Below are 22,622 nucleotides of genomic sequence, written 5' to 3'. Positions count from 1 at the left end.
AATTCTCGACTGTATCCCCACCTTCTCCTCTTCATGTGTCTACCCCTCCTCCCTTGAGCCCATCCCACCACTTGAAAGTACTCCTTTCCTGGTGCTTATTTTGTTGGGCTTTGACTTTGCCTTTTTATGGAATTATACCATTCGCATTCTCCCTTGAATCCACCAGTCAATATGTGGACTGGGACTTTCGTTTTCTGTGGACATCAGATATCTTTCCTTTTTCTGCCACTGAAGTAAGAAACTTGTGCAGCAGGAGATGTTTCAGATGAATTGTTGGTTTTTGAAAGGTGGTATAGGAAAAACAGATTAGGTGAGATAAGATAGGTATGTAGATAGAGGATAAGATTGATAGATGGGAGATAGGTAGGTAGATAGATATATATAGGTAGATAAATGGATAAGTAGATAGGTAGATAGGTAGATATAGGTGGATAGATGGATAAGTAGATAGGTAGATAGATGGATAAGTAGATAGATAGATAGATAGATAGATAGATAGATAGATAGATAGATAGATAGATGGATGGATGGATGGATGGATGGATGGATAGATAGATAGATAGATAGATAGATAGATAGATAGATAGATAGATAGACCAGCCAATCAGCACTGAGTAATCCTACATTTTGCAATCCTTTTTGGAATAATTAATAAAAAGAAGAGGAAGGGAACAAATGAAGGGATAATAGAAATTGTTTCACACCTACAATTAGACCACTTCATCCATCAGATGGTAGAAACAAGAAAACCAAGGGACACAATCATCTATATATGTTTTCATGAGAAAAGAAAATGGACTGAGAGTTGAAGGTCTAACTCCCTATCTTATAGCTCAAGCAACTAGGTAAATTAATTTCAAGTACAGTACTTTCCTTAATAAAAAACAGTCCCAATCCATAACTCTACAAAGTTCTTCTGGATATTTGTTGATGGAAATGGGGATTTCATAAATAGAAAGTTAACAACACCATTGCAGATTCCTTCCACTTCAAGTTTTCTGAAACTCCATGGAAAGGCTTCTTCATAGGCTGACGATCTATAAGGAAAATGTTGAAATCCACTAAAATAAAAACTATCCTCTAACCCTCCAAGCTTCCTCAGTTTCTGGAAGCAAATCTATTGCAGTGTTTGGCAATATAAATCTCCCAGATGAGCCAGGACTACAACCATGAGAAGTTCAAGTCACCTGGCATGGGGAATGTGGGAAACACTGGTCTGCCTTTAGTTCAACACTGACACAGCCACAACTTCCACAAGGTGGCACTCTCCTGGGAAATTAGATGCCAGTCACACCTTCTTTTTGCATGGGGGAGTAGGGGCAGGCCCGTTTTCCCCATTGTCATCACAGAAATTCTTAACACCAAGTTCCCCACAGAGCTGGCTTCCATGTTCCCAACAGTGTGCCACAGAGCTGTTGGGAGAGCCATCCCTGATGCTAGACAAATAGCCTTGGTTACAACATACTTCATGACCTTGGTCTTTAGGAGCCCTGAGGCCAAAAGTCTGGCCCTGATCCTAACACCCATGACCTTGGGATTTGGTTCTCACAATGGACAATGAAGAAGCTGAAGTCAATCAAGGTCCCTGCCAAAGGGACCCAGGGGGACCAGGAGGCTGTGCGGCATCACAAAAGACACCAGGGGTGTGGAGGGCAAGTTGGGGATCCCAGACAGTCCTGAAGGGCACTCAGCGCTTGGTGGCCACTACAGGAAAATGCAGACCTCCTGCAGGCTGACCTTCCCATTTCTAAAAGAATTAGAAAGCCCAGCTTTTCTTATAAATTCCTCTAATTTTTAAATCCTGGAAACAAATTTGTAAAGTTTTTATATCCACTAAAGGAGCCAAAAGAAACATTTCGACAAGCTAGAGCCAAACCTCAGGCCCACACTTTGTCAACTTAAAGGAGCTCATGTTCTGCACTCAAGTGCCCTGGACTGTGGAATGCTCCATCTTAAAGGGGCTGCTACCACCTTCTCCCGATGCGTGGGAAGCTGTGGGCCACGGGCCTCTCAAAAGCCATGATAGGTCCAGCACCTAGGCTCACTTTGTTTCTCCTGGGGCTTTACAACTTTGCTGAAATTCTGGATCCTTTGCAGCAAGACTCATGTGAGCAACTCTCATTGACCTCTTGGCTCTGTAGAATCCACTTTGGGAAACACAAAACCTGTATTATCCACTTGGTCCTATAAGTCTATGCTTCTATATGTTGTTTTCTCTTACATCTGATATTTACTGACCCATAGCGATAGATACTACCAGACAGCATGCTAAGCTCTGAGTAGTCCATGCACTTCCATTCATATTCAAAACAACCAGGAACTCAATTTCCTTACCTCCATCTTGAAATTGAGAAAATACATATAGGAAAACACAGAGCCTAGGCCTGGAGCCAATCCCTAAGAAAATGAAGTAGCCAAGATGTGTATCTGTGGCACCAGATTAAAACCTCCACCATTTTCCCACAGTCCATCATCTGTATAGATTCCAGAAGATCAGACCTGGAGCCTAAAGAAATATCTCTTCATCTCCTATTTCTCCCAAGCTGCTCACCGCCTGTGGCTTTGGATCTGCTTTTGTTTTCACTCCATTTCCAGGATCTTCGTGTGAAAGACACCACTGTTCCAATAGACAGAGATAATGCACAGAGCATTTGGCACCTAAGCAGATGCGAGCATGGAATGACTTTGCTGAATACAATAATATATTAAAAGCCACAAATGGTGCTTAATTACTTGAAGGCTAACGTGTGCATGCCAATTCTAGGGCTTAAACTCAGAACATGGGCACTGTCCCTGACCTTTATTGCTCAAGGCTAGCACTCTACCAATTAAGCTACAGCTCCACTTCTGGCTCCTTGGTGGTTGGTTCATAGGAGATAAATGCCCCATGAACTTTCCTGCTGGGACTGGCTTTAAACCACAACCCTCTGATCTCAGACTTGAGGATTACAGATGTGAGGTACTTGAACCCTGCCCTGAAAGCTAACTTTAACAGGCCACATCGATGCTAAGGACCATTCCAGGTGCTCATGATGCTCTTTGTCTTCCATCTCTTCCTGTATGGGTGTGCACCTCTGTAACCTGCTCAGCTCGGCTTGCTTCCCTCTTCCCTCTTCCTGTCTTCCTTGCCCTCCACTGTGCCTCTCCTTCACCTATGTCATTTCTTGGCTTCACCCCAAGCTGAATCCGGTTAAGAATGAAACCTACCCTTGACGTGTCACTAGGAATACCATGGAACAAGGGCTTTCCAGAAGACTCTTGCTTCATACCTGTTATTCTAGTGAATTTTTGTGTCGTTATCAGACCAACAAAGCCCAGCCTGTATTATATATCACATGGTCCCTGTAAGCCCAGTCTTACATTCACTGCCCTCGACTTTGAAAGAAGTTGCGATGAATCTCAAAATTTTTCCCTCTTGGAAGGAAAACCAATTTTAAGCAATTGGACTGAAATCATTGAGGTAAATGACTTTTACTAAGGGTCAATAGCCATTGGTAACGTTGTTCTGCCCTGTCTATGTATTTTAGTTGCCATATTCTAGGAGAAAAAAAATTATTTCACAAGGAATCCAGACCCTGCATCTGCTAGGCAGCTTACTTGGATCCTCAAACTAAAATCAAGATATACATGAACGGTTTCTCTGATGGACTACCTAGTTGCTTTCTGTCACGGGAGGGAAAATAGCAAGAAGGTGGCCCAGCCAACCACAGGAGCAACAGACCTGGAGATTTTCAGTTCCAACAATAATAAGTCCTGAGTCTACAGCTAGGCTGGAGCCAGCCACTGAGAAACACAGCCCCAGGGGAACTAAGCCAGCTGGAAGAAGCAATGTGTTCCAAAGAGACGAGAAACACATGAACAAGAAAAAGGAGGGTCGAAACCAAGCAAAGATCGACAAAGCTCTGATTAGAACTGCCCACTCGCTGATCCAGATTTCTTTTCCTGTTCAGGCACTCATTTCATTGTTAAGAACCTTGGGCAAATGGAAATTGGTTTTTTTAATGTCATTGTAAGGACTAAGAAATATTTTAAGTGGGGAGAACCATATAAAAACATTAGAGTTCATTGTTCACGTTCTAGGTTAAAATGTTAATTTCCAGGTTGAAGAAAAATTACAGAGAAGTCAGGATGGGGAGCACTCAAGGAATTTATTTCTAGACCCTTCAGCTCCTGGCAATGTACCTAGTTAATATATAACGAAATGTACAATTTGGTAAGTTTGAACATAGGTTTAAACCCAGGAAACCATCCTCAGAATCAAGATGATAAACATACCCATCCCAAACTTCCTCAGCCCCTTTTTGAATACATTCTTTCCATCTCATCCTCAGGAAACCACTGTTGTACGTTCACTCCTGTGATCCTCCCGCTGGCCGTGTATGTGAGTTCCAGGTCCTCCACATCTGCACCAACATTTGGCAAGGTCCAAGCCTTTGTAACTTCAGGTCTTCCAATGGTTATGTAGTGATAGCCCACTGTGGCTTTGATTTACATCTCCCCAGTGAATAGCAATGCTGAACACCCCTTTTGTGCTTATTTGCCATCTACATATCTTCTCTGTTCAATTCATCTCCCCATTTTTTAATGGGACTGTTTGTCTTTTTAGTTTTCACAGTTCCTTTCTATTCCTGGACCACAGTCCTTGATTGGAAACACCATTTCCAAATATTTTCTCCCAGACTGGATCTTATTTTTCCATTTTCCTTTCAGGAGCAAGACTATTTAATTTTGATGAACTCCAATTTTCTTCCTTATTTACTGAGCTTTTGTCATTGTTCTAGGAAATCGCTCTCTAATTCATAGAAACCTTTGGACATATACAGTGCTCCTTGTCATGGTTATAGTCATGCTTACATAAATTTCGCTTACAGTCCTAGCTACTTCAGAGACTGAGAATATATTTGTAATTAGAAGCCAGTACAGGCAGAAAAGTTGATGAGATCATTTCTCCCCTCCTAGTTTTGTGCAGTGGTGCATGTCTGTCCTGCCAGCTACATGGGAAGCTGCAAATAAGAGGATCTGGTTTCAGTCCAGCCTGGGTAGAAAAGTTCACAAGACTCCATCTCAATGGAGTCAACTGGGAGTGGCAACATATAGCTGTCATCCAAGCTGCAATGGGACCCTAAAATAAGCAGATTCTGATCAAGGTTGTCACTCAAAAGGGCTGAGGGGTGGCTCAGTGGTAGAGTGCCTACCTAGCAATCATGAAGTCCTGTGTTCAAATTCAAATTCAACCAAAAGAAAAAGAAAGAAAGAAAGAAAGAAAGAAAAGAAAAGAAAAGCCAAAGTCACAATGATAGTCTGCTGATTTTGTCTACAAGTCTTACTACAATTAAATTTGGATCTACGATCCATTTTCAGCTAACTTTTGCCTACAGTATGAATCAAGGTTGAAGTAAAAACAATCCTCAATCTATGATGGAATGTGTCCCAATACGCCCGTAATAAACTAAAAATGTGTGAAGCAAACAATGAATTAAGATGGTGCATATTCTCCTCCCTTCCTAGAAGACAGAAGCAGGAGAGTGACAAGGCCAGCCCCAGGCAAAAGCATGGGGCTCTACCCGAACAATACTAAAACCTAAAAGCCCTGTGGGTGTGGTTCAAGTGGTAGAGCTCCTCTATAGTGAGCATGAAGCTCTGCATTCACAGCCCAGCAGCACTAATACAAAGGATAGATTTAATATACCTGACCCGCCAGACTGCATGGCTTAGCCTTCATGGCTTCAAACATTCTAAAAGGATCATTAGCCTGCAGATGGGCAAATCACCTAACATAAAGCCCATTAGATAAACAGCATGAAATGCCTCATGGTATTTATGGAATACTGTATTGTAAAACACAGAATGGTGGTTGTATGAATAAGCTTTCCACACACATCATATAAGATCACAACAAAAGAAGCATCAATTTTCTGAGCCAGGAAATGGGCCTTCAGCAGTTAGTAAGCCTTCTAGCAACCTGCTTTTGGACTTCTAGGCTCCAGTAGTACCAAAAATAAATTTCTGCCAGGCACTGGTTGCTCACACCTGAATTCCTAGCTACTCAGGAAGCTGATATCTGAGGATCACATTTTGAAGTCAGCCCAGGCAGAAAAGTCCCTGTGAGACTCCTATCTCCAGTTTACCACTCCAAACCCAGAAGTGGAGCTGTGGCTCAATATGAGAGCACTAGCCTTGAGCAAAAGAGCACAGGGCCAGCACTCAGGGATATTCATTGACTCAGCCCATCTAATGCTGGCTGCTCAGCTTAAAGAAGTATAAGAATGTGTCCAAGTTCTTATAACAGTGCAATTTCCATGAGAGAAACAAAAGAACATGGGAAGAACCCAAACACTCCATCAAGAGAAATGGTTATAAATAAACTGCAATTGCATTCCACCACAAAATTCTATGCAGGAGAAAAGGAGTGAATTGGAGCTATATGTGCTGAAGGGAGATGGTCCTTGAGAAACACCATAAAGTTGAAAGCTATATCTGTAGGTTGGTGACGTTAATAGAATGCATACAAGGCAGCATAAATATGTGTTGAGATATCTGTTTATGTTTGCAAAGGCCTAGAAAACATGGTGGAGAAATGGCCACCACATACATTCGGACTTCCCTCATGCATAGGATCAGAAATGGGCACAAGACATAAACTGTCTGATTCACTACCATAAGCAGACATTGTTTTGTAAATTTTAGAGGGATCAAATGTAAAATAGTCACCAAGGCATGCAGAAGATGTAGCATTCCATTGCACATCTGTACTGCCACTAGGAAAAAGGTCTCTCTCTCTCTCTCTCTCTCTTTCTCTCTCTCTCTCAATGACTGGCCTGTTAGGAGGAAATATTTTTATATATGCATATGGCAGTCTCCCAAAAGGGAATTCTATACTAAGTGTTATGGATTTATTCCTGACTATTCATAGGAAAAAAAGATTCCTATGTTGAAAACCTTGCCAGGTGTGGTTGAACACAACTGTAATCCCAGCACTCAGAAGGCTGAGGGAACAGGATCTCAAGTTCAAGGCTAGCCTAGGCCACAATGAAACCCTGTCTCAAGACAGAAAGGAGAATGGAAAGGGAGACAAGGGAAAGAGCCAAGGAGGGAAAAAGCGGGGAGGGCAGGGGAGCAGAGTGAAGGGGAGGGAAGTCCTAATTCTCAGCCCCTCAGAAGGTGACCTCATTTGAAACAGGGTGATTAGACGTAACAGACAACACGAGAACATTCCATAGGAAGGTTAACCCTTGATCCAACATGGCTAATTTTTGTAGGAAACTGGACACAGAGCGACCCGCAGGCTTGCCAGAGGTCCCCAGGAACCTCCAGCGCGAGGGGGTAGTCTGGAGCCAGGGGACCTCACGGCATGAGAAGGAACCACCCCAGCATATACCTTGATCTTAGACTTCCAGCCTCAGGAACTGTAATGTTAGGAAGCCTTAGAAAATGACCATCCCGATCGCCTAGACCTTGCATCCAATAGCAACACAGCCACTGTAATGACATCATACCCACGTCCCACAACCCGCAGCTCGGCCCCTCAGAGCAGCCTGAACAGACTGAGGCAGTGCACAGCAGTGTTGGTGTTCACTCTCCCGCCTTGGTGGCTTTAAACCAGGATGTCACTCACAGGGAGGAGAACTGGTCCCTGCCTGGTACATGGGCACTGAAGTGTGCCCTGGGCCCTGCTCACCCTCACCACCAACCACAACAGAACTACTGTGGACAAGAGATGGCCATGAAAGGACCCGAATGGATCTGGTGACCAAAGAGGATGATAACGCTGAGCCCTTCCTCCCGCTCACTCCCTACTCCTCTCCCTTCCCCTCCCCACACACGCAGGCCATACTGACTTCCGAATATGAGAATGAAAAGCCAGTCACCACTTTAAAATTGAATGAGTCCCTGTAAGAAATGGAAGCTGAGGAGCAACTGGTCAGGAAGGGAGACACCCGCCCTCATCTCTCTCTTAGGGCTGAGACCTCTAGGGCTGCTATAGGAGCTTCCACAAGTCTTCTGATACCTAATGACGTTTAGTTTTGTCTTAAAAGTGAGTTCCAAAACAAGAAGAGGTTCTTCATCCGAAGGACTGATACAGGTACCAGACGAAAAGAGCAAGACAAACTATCAAGCCACACATAACCGTCCAAGAAGCTCTGCCCAAAGCTCTCCTGGAGATCGGTTTGGAAATCCAGCCAGCTCCAAAGAGACAAATCGCAGAGGTTGCTGCCCTGGTCTGCCTACCCTGCTTTGAGGGCCAATTTGAACATTGTAGCCCTCCCTTAGGTATAGGCTGCAGGGACAAGTTTCAGTGAGATCTGCCTTCAAGCACCCCCAGGGCTTGTCCCAGTCCAGGAGCTCCATTACCAGAGTTAACTGAGCAGACCCTGCCTTCACTAACACACTACCTGGCACCCGGGTTTATTGTCTTGTCCTAGAAAACTGACCAGAGGGGATGAAGGAGGAAGAAGCCATCAAGCATTTCGTTTTTCCCCTGTTTCCTTTCTTTAAATGAAATGCACAGTCGATAACAGAAGCAAACACCACACCGATTCAACCATTCACACCATGCATGAAAGCTGGGGCTGGCCAGGCCCCTAGAAAGAAAGGAGAAGCCGTCTGAGGGCAGCTTGCTTCATTAGGGTGGCAGCTTCCTAGGGCCACTGGTGTAGACTTAACTGAAAACTGAGTGGCTTAAAATGGGAGAGACATTTATAGCCTCGTGATCTTGAGGTTCAATTTCTAAAATTAAGAGGTTGACAGGACCGTTGTCCCTGCAGACTCCAGGGAAGAATCCTGCCTGGGCCACTTCAGCCCCCAATGGCTTCAGGAAATCCTTGGCATGCCTTGGCTTGTGGCCTTCCCTGCTATCGTCTTCACATGGCCTTCTTCTATGTCTCCTCTGGGTCCTCAATTCTCTCCTTAGAAGGAAACGGGTCACTGGTCTACTGCTTGCCTGGTTCCCCACAGGACCCCATTTGAAGTGCCTTACCTCTGCACTAGCTTATTTCCAAAGGCACCACATTCTGTCTTCCTCCGAAGGTATGACTTCAGTATACCTTTTGGGAGGCTACAGTTCAACCCACAGTAATGAGTCATGGAGACCTGGTTAGAATATCAATTTTGGTCTCTGAGCCGCTGTGCCAAAATATAAAAAATGAAATAAAATCAAAGTTCTAACTAATATAGCATATAGGCTTAAATAAGTAGAAGAAGGTATGTTTTCTAACTCAACTTTGAATTAAAAGGTATGTTCAGGGCTGGGGATATGGCCTAGTGGCAAGAGCGCTTGCCTCGTATACTTGAAGCCCTGGGTTCGATTCCCCAGCACCACATATACAGAAAATGGCCAGAAGTGCCACTGTGACTCAAGTGGCAGAGTGAGCAAAAAGAAGCCAGGGACAGTGCTCAGGCCCTGAGTCCAAGACCCAGGACTGGCAAAAAAAAAAAAGGTATGTTCAGCAGCTATGGATTGATCCAAAATTTTTTCACCTTACCCATCCAGTTTCCTTAGCAGGTTGGGTTGTAGTCTTACTGTTGGTTGCTCTCCAAACACAAGGTGGTGGCAACAATTACAGACATCCTAACCAGGCTCAGGAGAGAAGACAATGAAGAAAAGCAGGGAAGAGCTATTTCCTCAAGAAGCTTTATTTGTATCCCCAAAGGAGAGCCTTCTCTACCCCACAACCCCTCACATTCCAATGGTTAAACACTGGTCTCGCTACCATACCACCTCTCACATTCCAATGGTTAAACAACCCGCAGACACGTGTGATGAGATGGACAGCAATGATCTAGACCACCCTTCCTGAAGACAGGCAAAGCCATCTGCTCCCTGATCAAATTAAGGTCGTGGAAGGAAAGGAAAAGGTTACAGGGCTGAAGGACAGCTACACAGCTCAGGCAAAATTACCTACCTTCTCCAGGATTCCTTCACATTCATCTGTAACAATGTCCTTGGAAGTTTTCTCGGGGGTTTAAATTTACTTTCTACATAAGGAGTTGTACTCAGGAGTGAAGGCTCTATATCTGGTGAGCTGGCTGCACCTCCCACATCCTCCTTCAAGCCATGGTGGGAAAACAAGTGCCAAGAATTCAGTAAGTATTCAGTCAAAGTTGGCGACTGCCAGGCACCGGTGGCTCACCTTGTCATCCTAGCTACTCAGGAAGCTGAGATCTGAGGATCAAAGTTCCAAGTCAGCCCAGGCAGAAAAGTCTGTGAAACTCTCATTTCCAATTAACCACAAAAAAAAAAGGAAGAAAGAAAAGAACAGAGAAAAGAAAAGCCCAGGAGTGGAGCTGTGGCTCAAGTGGTAGAGCACTAGCCTTGAACACAAAGCTTAGGGACAGCACCCAGACACTAAGACTGGCAAACCCAAGGACTGGCACACAAAAAGAAGTTGGTAGCTATGGTTATGATTAATAATAATAATAGTAATAGTAATACTGTAGCTATACACCTGCACCAAAGAGTCACTGGCATTTCTTTCCTTTGCCCTTGAAAGCAAACCGGGCAGGAAAAGAAAATTCCACTTACCTCTGATGAATAGGAGCTCCCTTGTGAGCACGGTTGGGGTGTAAGCAAATGGTGACCCCTGGGACTCTGATGACCATGCCGACCCTACATCACTGATAAGACTTGCAGACAAAGTGACCATCCAGTCATGAATAACCGGGAGCCACTGTGCCCTGTGGCTTTCCATACGACTTGATGATCCTAAAATTCTCCTGGGGCCATGGGGGCTTTCAGCCCAAAGGTGCACAGACTCCCTAACGTGTGACTTCCCTGGGGACACCTGTGCCACAACAAGGCTCTGCATCATCCTGAGCTGGAGGCCACCGCCCAGCGGAAGCTCAGGATGTGCCAGGTCCCTCAACACAGATTGAGTTCTAGGATGGGTTTCAAGGCCGGAGGGGGGGGGGCAGGTGAGGAGGGCCTCTGAGTGGCCCTCCAAGCCCCAACCCACCTCCCAGCCTCCCCCCCTAAGTCACAAAGCTGCCTGAGACTGACAGAGCTGAACACGGGGCCCCAGTTGTGAAGATCATCGTCTAGTGGCTCGCAGCAAAGAGGTTCCCCAGGCGAGAGACAAAGACTGGGTGCACCACGACACGTGAACCCATGAGGAGGACTGAGGGCAAATACTGCACGTAGACCAGCCTGGAACTGGAGCCTTGGACCTGAGTCGTCTAAGGCCACACAGTGTCCAGCAGGGGGAGCCCTTGCTGCCATGTACTCCCCACAGAGGGCTTGGGAGGGGAACACCAGGCCACGGCAGAGACAGCCGACTGGAGCTCAGGCCTGCAAAAGTGACCAACCTGGCCAGCGTGCTCCTGTTTATTGAGCTCCTACTGTGTACCAAAACCTCTGCACAGCAGATGCTTCTGCTTTAAAGACTGGGAAGGCAACGCAGTGGCGATAGAAATCCCAACTGAAACATTGCCTCTGAGCAATGTAAGCCAAGGCCGTTTACAAGGAAGTCTTTTCTCTTACCCTGACTAATAAGGTGCTCGCTGGAATCTACCTTATTGCAGGCTGCACACAGAAGACAGCAGGCAGGCCTGGATCTTCGAGCGTGGATCAGAATACCCGGGCCCTGCATGGCACCCACGCAACATGGAAGAACGTCCTGACACACGTAAGTACTAAGAGGTGTCGAAAGCACAAAGCAAGTTTGTCCCTCATCCTTCACACCTTCCTTTTCCAGACCCAGCAAACACACTGTGATGCTTTCTCACTAGCTGGAAGCTAAATTGGGCTCCCACTTGTTTTCTAGCTAACATCAAGTGACGGCAAGCTAATTCCGCAAGGCTATCGGGAAGCCTTTGGACAAACATCCCAACTATTTCTCCTCACTCTGCTTGCATAAAGCCTCCGTTTAGACTCGTGCCCGGGAGAACTGAGACGCACACAGCAGCCATTGAGAGTTTCTGGACTCATTTTATTTGCTGACCACTAACGAGCTCGGGGACTGCTGCTATTCCCGGGGTGAAATACTCCTGTGGAAGGCTGTCTGGCTGACTCTTGCCAGCTCATTTACAGGATAGGAGGCAGTCAGTGTGCAGGAAGAGAAGAAACTGCTAATCTGGAACATCAAACAAAAAAAAAAGGCCCAAGTTGCCTAACACACCGAGATAACCCGGAACAGTCAACATGAAATCACCAGCCTTTGGGCAATGGGTAACCCATGGAGCAGGGAGCAGTTTTGTTTCCCCAATGCTAGCATTTTGCAAATCACTTGGTAGAGATTTTGTTCACTAACCTGGAGCAAGATTCGATGAGGTAATACAGCATTTTGCTTCTGAGAGAGGCCAAGGCCCCAATGACTGCTATCGCCAATGTTTCTTTATGCACCACAAGGCCCCATCCTCAACCCTAAGGGATGGAAAGACTAGCACAATCAGGCCATCAATTTGGTGAGAAAACTGTGCTTTGGTAAGAGGAAGGGCTACTTCTTTCTAAAGAATTCCTCTGCAACTCTCCAACCTTATTGCCCCCATGTTTTTGTCTTAGGGTGTCAGCGTAGATCATCCCACTCAGAGACCAGCTTTCAAGTTTGGCAGTTTGGAATAAATATCATCTGTCCCGAGTTGAGGAGTCTTAGGGGTTCTGGGGAGTTGCAGATTACATCTGATACAGCAACTCATTGCTCCCCAAAATTTGGGCTCTCCATCATGGGCCTGGGGGCCTTGAATCAACACAGGGAACTGAGCTGCTGCCACAGGAAGTGGAGCGGCAGCCACAGGAAGTGGAGCTGCTGCTACAGGAAGTGGAACTGCGGCCTCTTGGCACCAACAAGGCCGCCATTGTTCCTATCTTGTTGATTCATAGCATCAGGGTCCGCACATTGTGCAGCATTGTGCTTTGTCCTATTCTTCTACCCAACAGTACAGGGAGGTAGGAAATGAAACTTGAAACCAAACCACAAGGGCCACATTCTGGCTTAATGTAGTTCTGCCTGTCTCACGCTGGCCAAACCAAATCAACTCTTTGGCCTCTAGCTCTTTTGTCTATGATATGAAAGCGAGGGAAAAGATGGTTATGGAAGCAAAATGAGCTAAGCAATTCAAATGAAACTCCTCAATATGGGGCCCACCCCGATCCCCGCCCTGCCACACACAGAATGCTTCAGAAAACGCAGGCTTGTGTCTTCTCCTCGCCCTGCCTCTGTTCCTATTGTCCATGGAGTCTGCCTTGAAAAGTGTCCAAATTTGCCTACTTTTTCTCCGTGTGTGATAAGCTAGGTCTAATGGTATTCTGTTGATGCACGAGAGAATTCTTCAGTCTCACTTCAGAGGAACAGGGAAGCTAGTATAATGATAGAGAAATAAATCTAGAACAATCCACACTTGTCAGACACGAAAAGGTAAGGCAAAGGCCCACCAGTGCTAGAGAAGGAGGCCTTGCCATCCTGCTTCATTCCCCAAGTAACACGTAGTTAAGCACATTGACCTTTGTAGCCGTAGCCATCGAAAATCTTCTAAAAAGCCAAAAGAAAGGCCCTCCATTGGGGGCTCTCTTCATCAGCTCCCTTGTTGTACTTTCTTTTCAGAGATGGCAATGAAGAGACACTGAGGCCAAAGAGAGAGGGAAAAAGGAAGACAGTGTGGTTGGGGAGGGGCCAGTCCTGGCTGAGAAACCAAAATCCAGCTGCATAGGGGAGAAGTTCTGTATCTCCTGGATCAACCATTGAGAACTTATACACTCAGGAAAGATGGCCAAGTGGCTAAATTGGAAACAGCACAGAACGCTTTAGAAGATGGTGATAGACGTAGACTCCCTGATTGGAATTCTCTCCAACTTATTCCTCATGCATTCCTGCAATCAAGTTCTGCTCGGCCCTTCAGTCTTATTTACCTTTCTCCTGTTCTCCAACCTTCCTTGGCCTCCAGAAAAATGTGTCCAGCATCTCTCTGAAGACTTTCATTTCTTGGGGTGAAGTCGACCTACAGCCTCATTTAACAGATCCACCCCCCAAAACAATAATTAAGTCAAGGCTGAGCCTCTGTGAGTAAACCTGTAACCTCAGCTACTCAGGAGACTGAGATCCAGAGGACCACAGTTTGAGGCCAGCCTGATTTCATCTCCAAAATAATCAGCAAAAAGCGAGGCTGGAAGTAGAATGCCCGCTTAGCAACCTAGCAAGGGTGAGGTGCCGAATTCCGACTCTAGTGCTGGTAAATAAAACCAGTAATAGCAGGCCAATCAAGAAATTTAGGAACATTTTAAAACTGCAAGACCAGATGGAGTCACCCCTATTTTAAAAAGCCAGCACTTGGTCTCTTTCTACTGAAAAAGTCCCCTTCACTTGTCTGAAAAGAGTCTGTTTCAAATCTGCTTCTTTAAAAAATTGAGAGCTCTCTGGAGTCCTTGTAACACACACACACACACACACACACACACACACACACACAAAGCTGGCTGTGCAGCGGAGATGGAGGTGAAAGGCAAGAACTCATATTTACATTGTACAAAGTTGGGGTGATAATTGAAGTCTTCACACCCCTCCTGACGCTGCTGCTATATTTTTAATAGCAGAAGCGCCCCGCGAGAGCCCCACTGGGACAAGATGCAACAGGAGTTTTAGCATTCAGGAGAGCAGATGAAGTAGCCGCAGTTTGTGTGACTGAATGAGAAATGACCCAGCTCAGCCCTCGCCGGGGCCAACAGGTTCCTTCGCCTGCACTGGATTTGGGTCAAAGAACTAAATAAACATTAAATCGGAAAACATTGACATTTGGGGGGGGGGGTGTTTTTGGTAAATGAGTGTGCGATAATAATGATAATCCCACGTGATCAATGGATCCATTGATCCATTCACGGAAGAGACAATGGTCTGAGGAGAAGGTTGCCGGTTCTCAGTAGAGTCAGGCCGTCTCCGGCAGCCTCCCAGAGCTCTCAGATGTGCATCGTCCAATAGGAACTAATAACTCAGTGAAGTAAGGATGCTGCTTTTTTTTGCTTCCTTTCCCTAGCTTGCTTCTAGTACTTGTACAAGAGAGTCCCTTGATCCTACCAGGGAACTCTGGGAAAGCTGGTAGCATTCCCTTGCTCCCTCGGTGCATCTCATTAGAATGTTTGCACTGAAAATTGGTGAGGAAAACAAAATGGATACATTGGTATGGGGAGATCAAAAACAATCTGTGAACTTGAAGGAGGTGCTCAGAATTCCCTGGAGAGCGGAGCGGGGCATCCTTCCAGGCTGCTGCCATTGTGTCCTTCACATCTGGACACACCTGGATGGGGCAAGTGTTCTCCTCCTCAGATATGGAAGGGAACATTGGTTTTGATGGAGACTTGGGAGCCCAAAGGAGAAGAAGAAACAAATGCCAGACAGCCAACAGAGATCATGACAAAAACCACCACCACCACCACCAGGAATGTAAATGAAATATTATTACAACCCCTCACTCTCACCACCTCACACTCCACAGCTCCCTCCCCTAAAGGTAAAAAGGAAAAACACAAGTGGGATGTTTTCTAGAAGAATCCAGCAACTATGGAGAAAGAGTGGTGACTAGAAAGACCCGCCCATGCTCCGATCCCCATTTTGGTTCACCTTTTATTCTTTCAAGGTGTGAGACGTATTTCTGAGAAAGAAACTGGTTCTCTTGGATTTAAATTGGGGCGCAAGAAGTGGACACCCCCCTCTCCCTGCCCCTTGCATCAGGGTTAGGACCGTGTACCAGTGACCTGATCTTACTCCGTGATAAGTTCTGTTTACCAGAACTTTCGCAAGCCTGAAACCCAGGCTCTTTCAACATGGCACCTGGAAATGAAACAAACTCACTGCACACATAAATCCTCATCTAGGCTCACACCAAAAATGCACACGTGCGTGTTTGCCAGAGGGAGCCAGCAGGCGGTCCAGTGAAGCAGTGATCTCCACTGGGGGGGGGGGGGGGGGGGCTTGAGCCAGAGTGCCTTCCTGCCTGCCAGGAGTCAGGAGCGCCAGGCGCGCAGGCCTCGCTAAGTGAAGCAGGCCGGTGGGCAGAACCTCACCGGACCCAAACCCACAGCCCTTCCGAGGCCACGGGCACCAGGCCACGGAAGCCACCGCAAGGAGCTGGGACGCCATCTCCGGAAGGCCTCTCCAAGGGCGCCCCTCTGAGCTCTGATGGGAACCACCACCCCCCCCCCCCCCCCCCCGCCTTCCCCAGCCCTGGATCACTCTGCTTCCTGGAATCAAATCATGCCTTGAGCTGGAAGAGGAAGCCAAAGGCGCCACCAATCCCATCTGCTGGCCATGGCCAATGCGTATTTACCTCGTTCCCATCCGGGTGGACCGGCCACTGATGCTCTCTTAGCAAGACACCCACGGGCTCGGGAGGGCTGATCACCTACCTCTTCCATTTCCAACGCTAATTCTGGGGGTTCCTTTTAAAAAAATTCCTTCTTTCTGTTTGTCCCCCACCCCCCAAAATTGGCCTAGCATGTCATGGGGCCCTGTTGAACTGAATACATCCCCAGGAAGGCGTGGGGAGGAGCTGGGGGCCAGGAGGATGCGATGGAGAAGCAGGGAGCAGGCGCTCCACATTGCCCCCTACCGGCCGGTCCTGGGGAGGACGGCTGGGGGCAACGCCGGCCAGGCCGGGTGCGCGGGGCTTGGAACGTTCATTGATCAACTCCTCCAGCCAGCCAGGGCTCCTGGCCCCTCGGCCCTAAGTCCTTTCGGGGCGGGGTAGGGGGTGGGGGGGGGGGGGCTCGATCTTCAAATCGTCCAAGTTTGGACTACAGGGAGCCCCTGGGCCTGCCAAAAGTTGAAGTGCAGCGGTCTTGGTGGGACAGCAGCTCCTGTGTCTCTGTGCGCAAAGGCAGATGTTGGAACCTCCAGGGACCCCCCCCCCCACTCTCCCTCCGCCCCCCCCCCCCCATGTCACTGCGCAAACCTCCTCCAGGGCAAAACCTCCCTCCTGGTCATTTTTCGCCAACACCCTCGCTGGGGAATCGGAACCCAAGTGCAAGAGGCGGGAGTGGATCAACTTTGGAAGGGGAGGACCCAGGACAGAACCAATTCTTGGCTGAACTGGAACTTCGGAGTCTCTGGAGGAGACTGGATTGTGGGGGGGTGGGGGGGGGCGACGAAGGGAGAGCGCCAAGGAATAAGGAAGAGGAAAAGGAAATGAGTAGCACCCCCGCTCTGCCCAAGCCAAACCAAGCCCTGCCGGTCCAAATCCTATTGGCATGTGCGCTTTCTTTCACGAATCATTGCTTCTGGCTTAAAAGAAAAAAAAAAATGGTGCGTGGGGTAGAGGTGGGGGGATGATCCAAAACTCCCCGCCCCCCCCCCCAGACCAGCCAGCATGTGTGTCGTCGGCGCGGTGCACTCTCAAACCCGTGCTCGGAGGGGTCCCTGAGTCACACCACCAACACGCACACGGCACCTCCAAGCCAAAAGTTGTGCGGTGCCCGGTGCGTGGGTCCGTCCCGTCCCCCCGTCCCCCCCCCCCACCCAGGCCGGGGCCCGGGGGGGGGGGTGGGCTGCAGCCCGCCACCGCGCAGCCCGTCCCCACCGCGGGGAGCTTGCAGGACGGCGGGCGTTTGGACACGTCTCCTCCTCCGAGCGGGGATCCCCCCCCCCAGTACACCCACACCCCAACCCCGGGGCCGCCCCGCGCGCCCCTTACCTGCAGACGCTCGGTGGCCGGCTGCCACATCCTGCCGCCTCGGGGGGGGGTTCAGCAGAGGAGATGTGGGGTTCGGGGGTGGGGGGGAGGGAGGCTCGGTGGGCGGCAGCGGGCGGGCTGAGGGGCAGCGACCTCGCTCTCACATGTGGGGTCGGCCCGTGGCGGCGGGACGCGCGTGTCCTGGCGCCGGCGGCGGGCGGGCGGGAGGGCGGGCGCGGAGGGTGGGGGAGCCGGCGGAGGCAGCGCGGCGGCGGCGCTCGGCGGCCGACAACTTGTGGGCACGGCCGGCTCGCGTCCGCCGTCCCAGCGCCGCGGCGAGCGGATTGCGCGGCTCCGCCCGGCCCGCGAGCGCACGGCGGCGGCGGCGGCGGCGGCGGCGGCGGCCGCTCCCTCCGCCCCCCTCCGCCCGGACCTGCGCCGCTCTGAGCATGCCCGGGGCGCACGCCCGCGCGGGAGCCGGCGCCTGGTGCGCGGGGGGCGCGGGGGGCGCGGGAGGGGGACGCGCGGGGGGGGCGCGGGGGGGGAACCGCAGATCCTAACTAAGGACCAGCACGCAGGCCCCGGAGGCACTGATTGCTACAGGGGCCGGGGAGTCAGGAGACCCTTTGGGGCGGGTTGGGGTGCGGGGGGGGGGGGAGAGTTCCTAAAGAATAAAGAAACACAATCTTGGGGACCCAGGTTTCCACTCAGCAGGGATCTCCAGACAGCGGCTGCAACTCCGTCCCCAGCAGTGTGCTGAGGAGACACTGGTTCCTTCTGCCCCCCCCCCATCCCGTTAACTGAACATCTGTTTTGCCCCAGCCCCTCGGCTGGGTTGGTGGGGGGGGGGGGGAGGCCCACAATGGAGGATCAGAGTTTCCTGCTCTAATTGGGGGGAGGGGAAAGCAGGGAGGTTGGGGTGCAGACAACGCTTGAATGAGCCAGTGCTGTGGGGGCCCGGGGCTGACACCCTTCGCATGGGAAGGGGCCCTGCGCCTTCCTCTAGCCCAGATGCATCCTCTGACGATCACCCCGGGGCTAGAGTGGGTCAACCCCAAAGAACTGCCTTTCCCGGACAAGCCCTGCCGTCCCATCCCCTGGACAGTCCCCCCCCCCCCCCGCAACGTGGAGGAGATAACTGGGTCCTGAAGTGGGGGTCACTCGTCCAGGTTAAGGCCCCCCAAGCGGCTGGGTGAGCTGGCACCCTCAGCAACTACAGACGCGCGCTGGGAACAGCGCCCATGGCCCCCACGGGGGGGCCAGCAGGGTGGGACTGGGGTCCTTGGGAGTTGTATATGGGGAGGGGGGGAACGCCCAGGGCCGAAGGAGTAGAAAAGTGGGCACGGAGGGGATGGGGAACCGTGGCCTGTGTCGCCCAGGTGGCAGCAGGGGCTGGGGGGCACCCCCTGCCTGGACGCGGGCACAGCCTGGCCCGCACCGTGCCCACCCATCCACCCCTGCGGGGAGCACCTGTCCGGTTGGTTTCCATGGCGCGCACGGCCAAGGTGATTTGCAGGGAGCCAGCCCTCAGCCCGCTGCATCGAATCTGGGGGAGACACGAGTCTCCTGGGGCTTGGAGAGGGCCTGGCTCCCCCAAGCCACACCGAGGGAGTCCCGGAGCGCCCCTTCTGCGAGGTGTGGGCTCCACCTGACGCCCCCTGCCAGGCCAGCCGCTGGCAGAGCCACCGCTGTCACTGAATGGCGGGAATCTGCCTCCCAGGCCGCCCTCTGCGCCCTGGGTCCTTTGCAGGTCTCTGTGCAGCCCCTGCTCCTTGCTCAGGTCCTGTGGTGATCCAGCCGAGTGAACCTGACATGCTACCGGGACTCCGATGCCTTGCTGATGTGCAATCTGTTTTCCAATAATGCATCCTGTGCAGTCCCCCCCCCCACACACACACATTCCTGATTGAAATAAAAGGCTTTCCTGGGGCCCTACATACACACGCTTCCTATCAAATCCTCAGAAAGGTAGAGATGCATTGAGAGAGAGAGAGAGACAGAGAGACAGAGACAGAGAGACAGAGAGAGGCAGAGACAGAAACAGAGACAGAGACAGAGAGACAGAGAGAGACAGACAGAGAGAGACAGAGACAGAGAGACAGAGAGAGACAGAGACAGAGAGAGAAACAGAGACAGAGAGACAGACAGAGACAGAGAGACAGACAGAGAGACAGAGAGAGACAGAGATCTGTGTGCATGAAACCCCTCAGGCACCTGCATGAGGAAGAGGAAGTTCCAGGGTTGTCTTCAGACCAGCTTTGAAGCCCTCCCCGCAGATGCTCCTTGGAAAAGAAAAGTGATTCTGTGTTAAATAACAGCGGGACAAAGATGCAGGCCTCCATGCAAAATCGCATTAGAGCATTAAATCCCGTCTTCTCACCTCCGATGTAATTAATTGTTATGACTCAGTAATACAGCTTTTAGTTCAGAGCGTGGTGCTATTTAAAGAGAATGGAGCCTGGGCTCTGGGGAGATGGCTTTCAGTTACCATTCCCATTTTGCAAACAGGTTTGGTGTGGTAGAGAAGGTGTTTAAATTCACTCGGCACTGCTGCTCCTGCTGCCTTTATGCCAGGAATCAGGAACCCAGGTGTGGGGGGGGGGGGCGGTGATGGGCGCAGATGGAGGCTGTCCCCAAACCCACCTCATAGGTTTTGCTCCCGAATTTAGACGACCCTGCAGAAGTGGGTGAGAGAAACAGAGCCACCTACTGGCTAGAGGTGAGGCCTGCACCTAGATCTGTCCCAGCTCTGCTCTGCGACACTGCAAAGTTCTCCCCAGAGATGCTGAAGATGTCACTGGAAGCGGGGAACGGGTTTATTCTGAACAAGGAACCGTTCTCGGAACAGGCTGGAAGGTTTTTCGTGCCGTGAGTGCGTACCTGCTTTCCTGCACTTACTGTCTTATTATCTAAGCAAGTCTTCATCTTGAAAATAAATGCCACGTCAAGGAAAATGACAAAAGGAAAAACAAAGGAATGGCAAGGCTCAGACGAGTTATGAACGCGATATTTGACCTCGAGAAATCATTAGGGCCTCCCAAAAAAAGGTTTGTTAAGCAAGATCTAAGCTAATTCATGGTTTTGTGCCCTCCCATAAGTAATCTACCCGTTCCAATTAGGATAACTGTGAATTAAGTTAGGATCTGACATAACAGAGAAATACTAAAATAGTAAATGAAAACATTATCAGAAAATATTACAGGGGGTGATTATGAAGTTGTAGCTGAAAAATGCTTATAATTATAGATTTTAAGTAGGCTAAAAAATGAACAACTTTAATACTTGTATAAACTATGTATAAATCTCAGTGGATATCAGAAGGGTGAGAAAATAATGGAAAGACTTAAATTGAGTCTTGGCTTTCTGTATCTCTGACAGTTCATCTGTAAATAAATTGGTAATGATATGTAATTGCTATAGAGAAGCGAATGAATTCATTAGGCAACCTGCTTTGTGCTAAGAAATATTATAAAATACTAGTTTGTATCCCATTAGGTTTCGCCTCCTTTTTCATTATTGAAATAATCGAAGTCTCACAAAGTAGCCAGTGCTTCCTGGGGTTAAGTCATTTCCACTGGAAATATTTGTAGGTCTCAATGATTTGACTTAGGTTCTCAAATAAAAGTGACAGGTTAAATTAATATAGTAAATGGTATAGTTTTCACTTATGATTCTAATTTAAGCAGATAGCCAAGGGAAAAATATATCATTGTGATTGAATTTAGCAAAGTGAACATTAGAAAGCCCTTCTGCAGGTATCATTCACTTTGTTTCAATACTTGTAGACTAGCAATATGAAAAAAGTCAGAAAATATATGCTATTTAAACCTACCTGTGGTGACATACATCCTGACTTTTGTTCCCATGTAGCATCAGGTGCTTATTGAGAGGATAAGACAATCCTTTTTCTCCTTTACAAGGAAACCTCCAGCTGGGAGATCACACCTGTAATCCTAGCTGAGATCTAAGGATCATGACTGGAAGCCAGCTGGGGCAGCAAAGTCCATGAGACTCATCTCCAATCAGCTACTTAGAAAATGCTGAAAGTGGCGCTGTGGCTCTAGTGGTAGAGTGCTAGCCTTGAGCACAAAGAGGCTCAGGGACAGCACCCAGGCCCTGAGTTCAAGCCTCAGGACCAGCAACAATAAATAAATAATAACAATAAAAGAAAACCTTCACTCTTCACCTTTGCAAACTTGGTTTCAAAGTAAATGGCAGAGCCGAGTGCTTGTGGCTTACACCTATACTCCTAACTACGTATAGGCTGAGATCTGAGGATTGTGGTGCAAAGCCAGCCTGGGCAGAAAAGTCCATGAGACTCTTATCCCCAATGAATCAGCAGAAAAGCTGGAAGTAGAGCTGTGGTTCAAGTGACAAGTGCCAGCCTTGAGCAAAGAAGCTAAGCAAAAGAGCCCAGGCCTTGAGTTCAAGTTCAAGTACTGGCATAAAAATAAAATGCACCTGATGCAGGACTAGTTAAACACATGGTCTGACTCCCAACTGAGCTCCAGACTCCCTCGTTCCCATACCAGCCTTAGATATGTGGTAGATTATTTGCAAAATGGCCATAAACTCCCTCATGCCAGGGAGCCTGGATGCTTTGTATTGTAATTTGCCTTTTGTCCCATCAGGAGATGGGATCTGTCCACATTCCTTTAGACTGTGTTGGATGTGTGACCTAGCCAGTGCGTAGACAGAGGTGACCCTGTAGGATGTCCACACTTGAACCAAAAAAAAAAAAAAATCCTGGAAGTTCTGGTATCACTCTTTTGAAACTCGGGACCACCCCATGAAGAAGGCCAGCCTAGCATGTGTGATAAGAAGAATGGAGGAAGGTCCTGCTATTGGAAGAAGGCCCCACAATCAGAGAAACTGCAGCCAGACACGTGACAAGTACATCTTCCAATACCCAGCTGGAGCCACCTAAGCAGCTCCGGGTGTGACAAGCAGAGGAGCCGCCCAGCTGAGCCCAACCCAACCTGTGTCACATAATCAAGCACAAATCATGGGGATTTTTCAACTCTTCCATCGAG

General features: G+C 48.9%; 1 protein-coding gene across 1 annotated transcript in view; it reads right to left on the bottom strand.

Annotated features, from left to right (window-relative positions):
* Pid1 (phosphotyrosine interaction domain containing 1) overlaps positions 1 to 17,800 on the bottom strand; it is a 219,983-nt gene extending 202,183 nt beyond the window's left edge. The window contains exon 1 of the mRNA XM_048344596.1: positions 17,611 to 17,800. Coding sequence (XP_048200553.1) covers positions 17,611 to 17,640 — 30 coding nt within the window. The 5' untranslated portion in view covers positions 17,641 to 17,800. The remainder of the gene's footprint in view (positions 1 to 17,610) is intronic.
* Positions 17,801 to 22,622: the final 4,822 nt, after the last annotated feature.

The sequence above is a fragment of the Perognathus longimembris genome, chromosome 4, assembly GCF_023159225.1.
Source record: "Perognathus longimembris pacificus isolate PPM17 chromosome 4, ASM2315922v1, whole genome shotgun sequence".
Classification (NCBI taxonomy): domain Eukaryota; kingdom Metazoa; phylum Chordata; class Mammalia; order Rodentia; family Heteromyidae; genus Perognathus; species Perognathus longimembris.
Note: the sequence above shows the minus strand (reverse complement) of the source record. Positions and strands in the feature narration are given on the sequence as shown.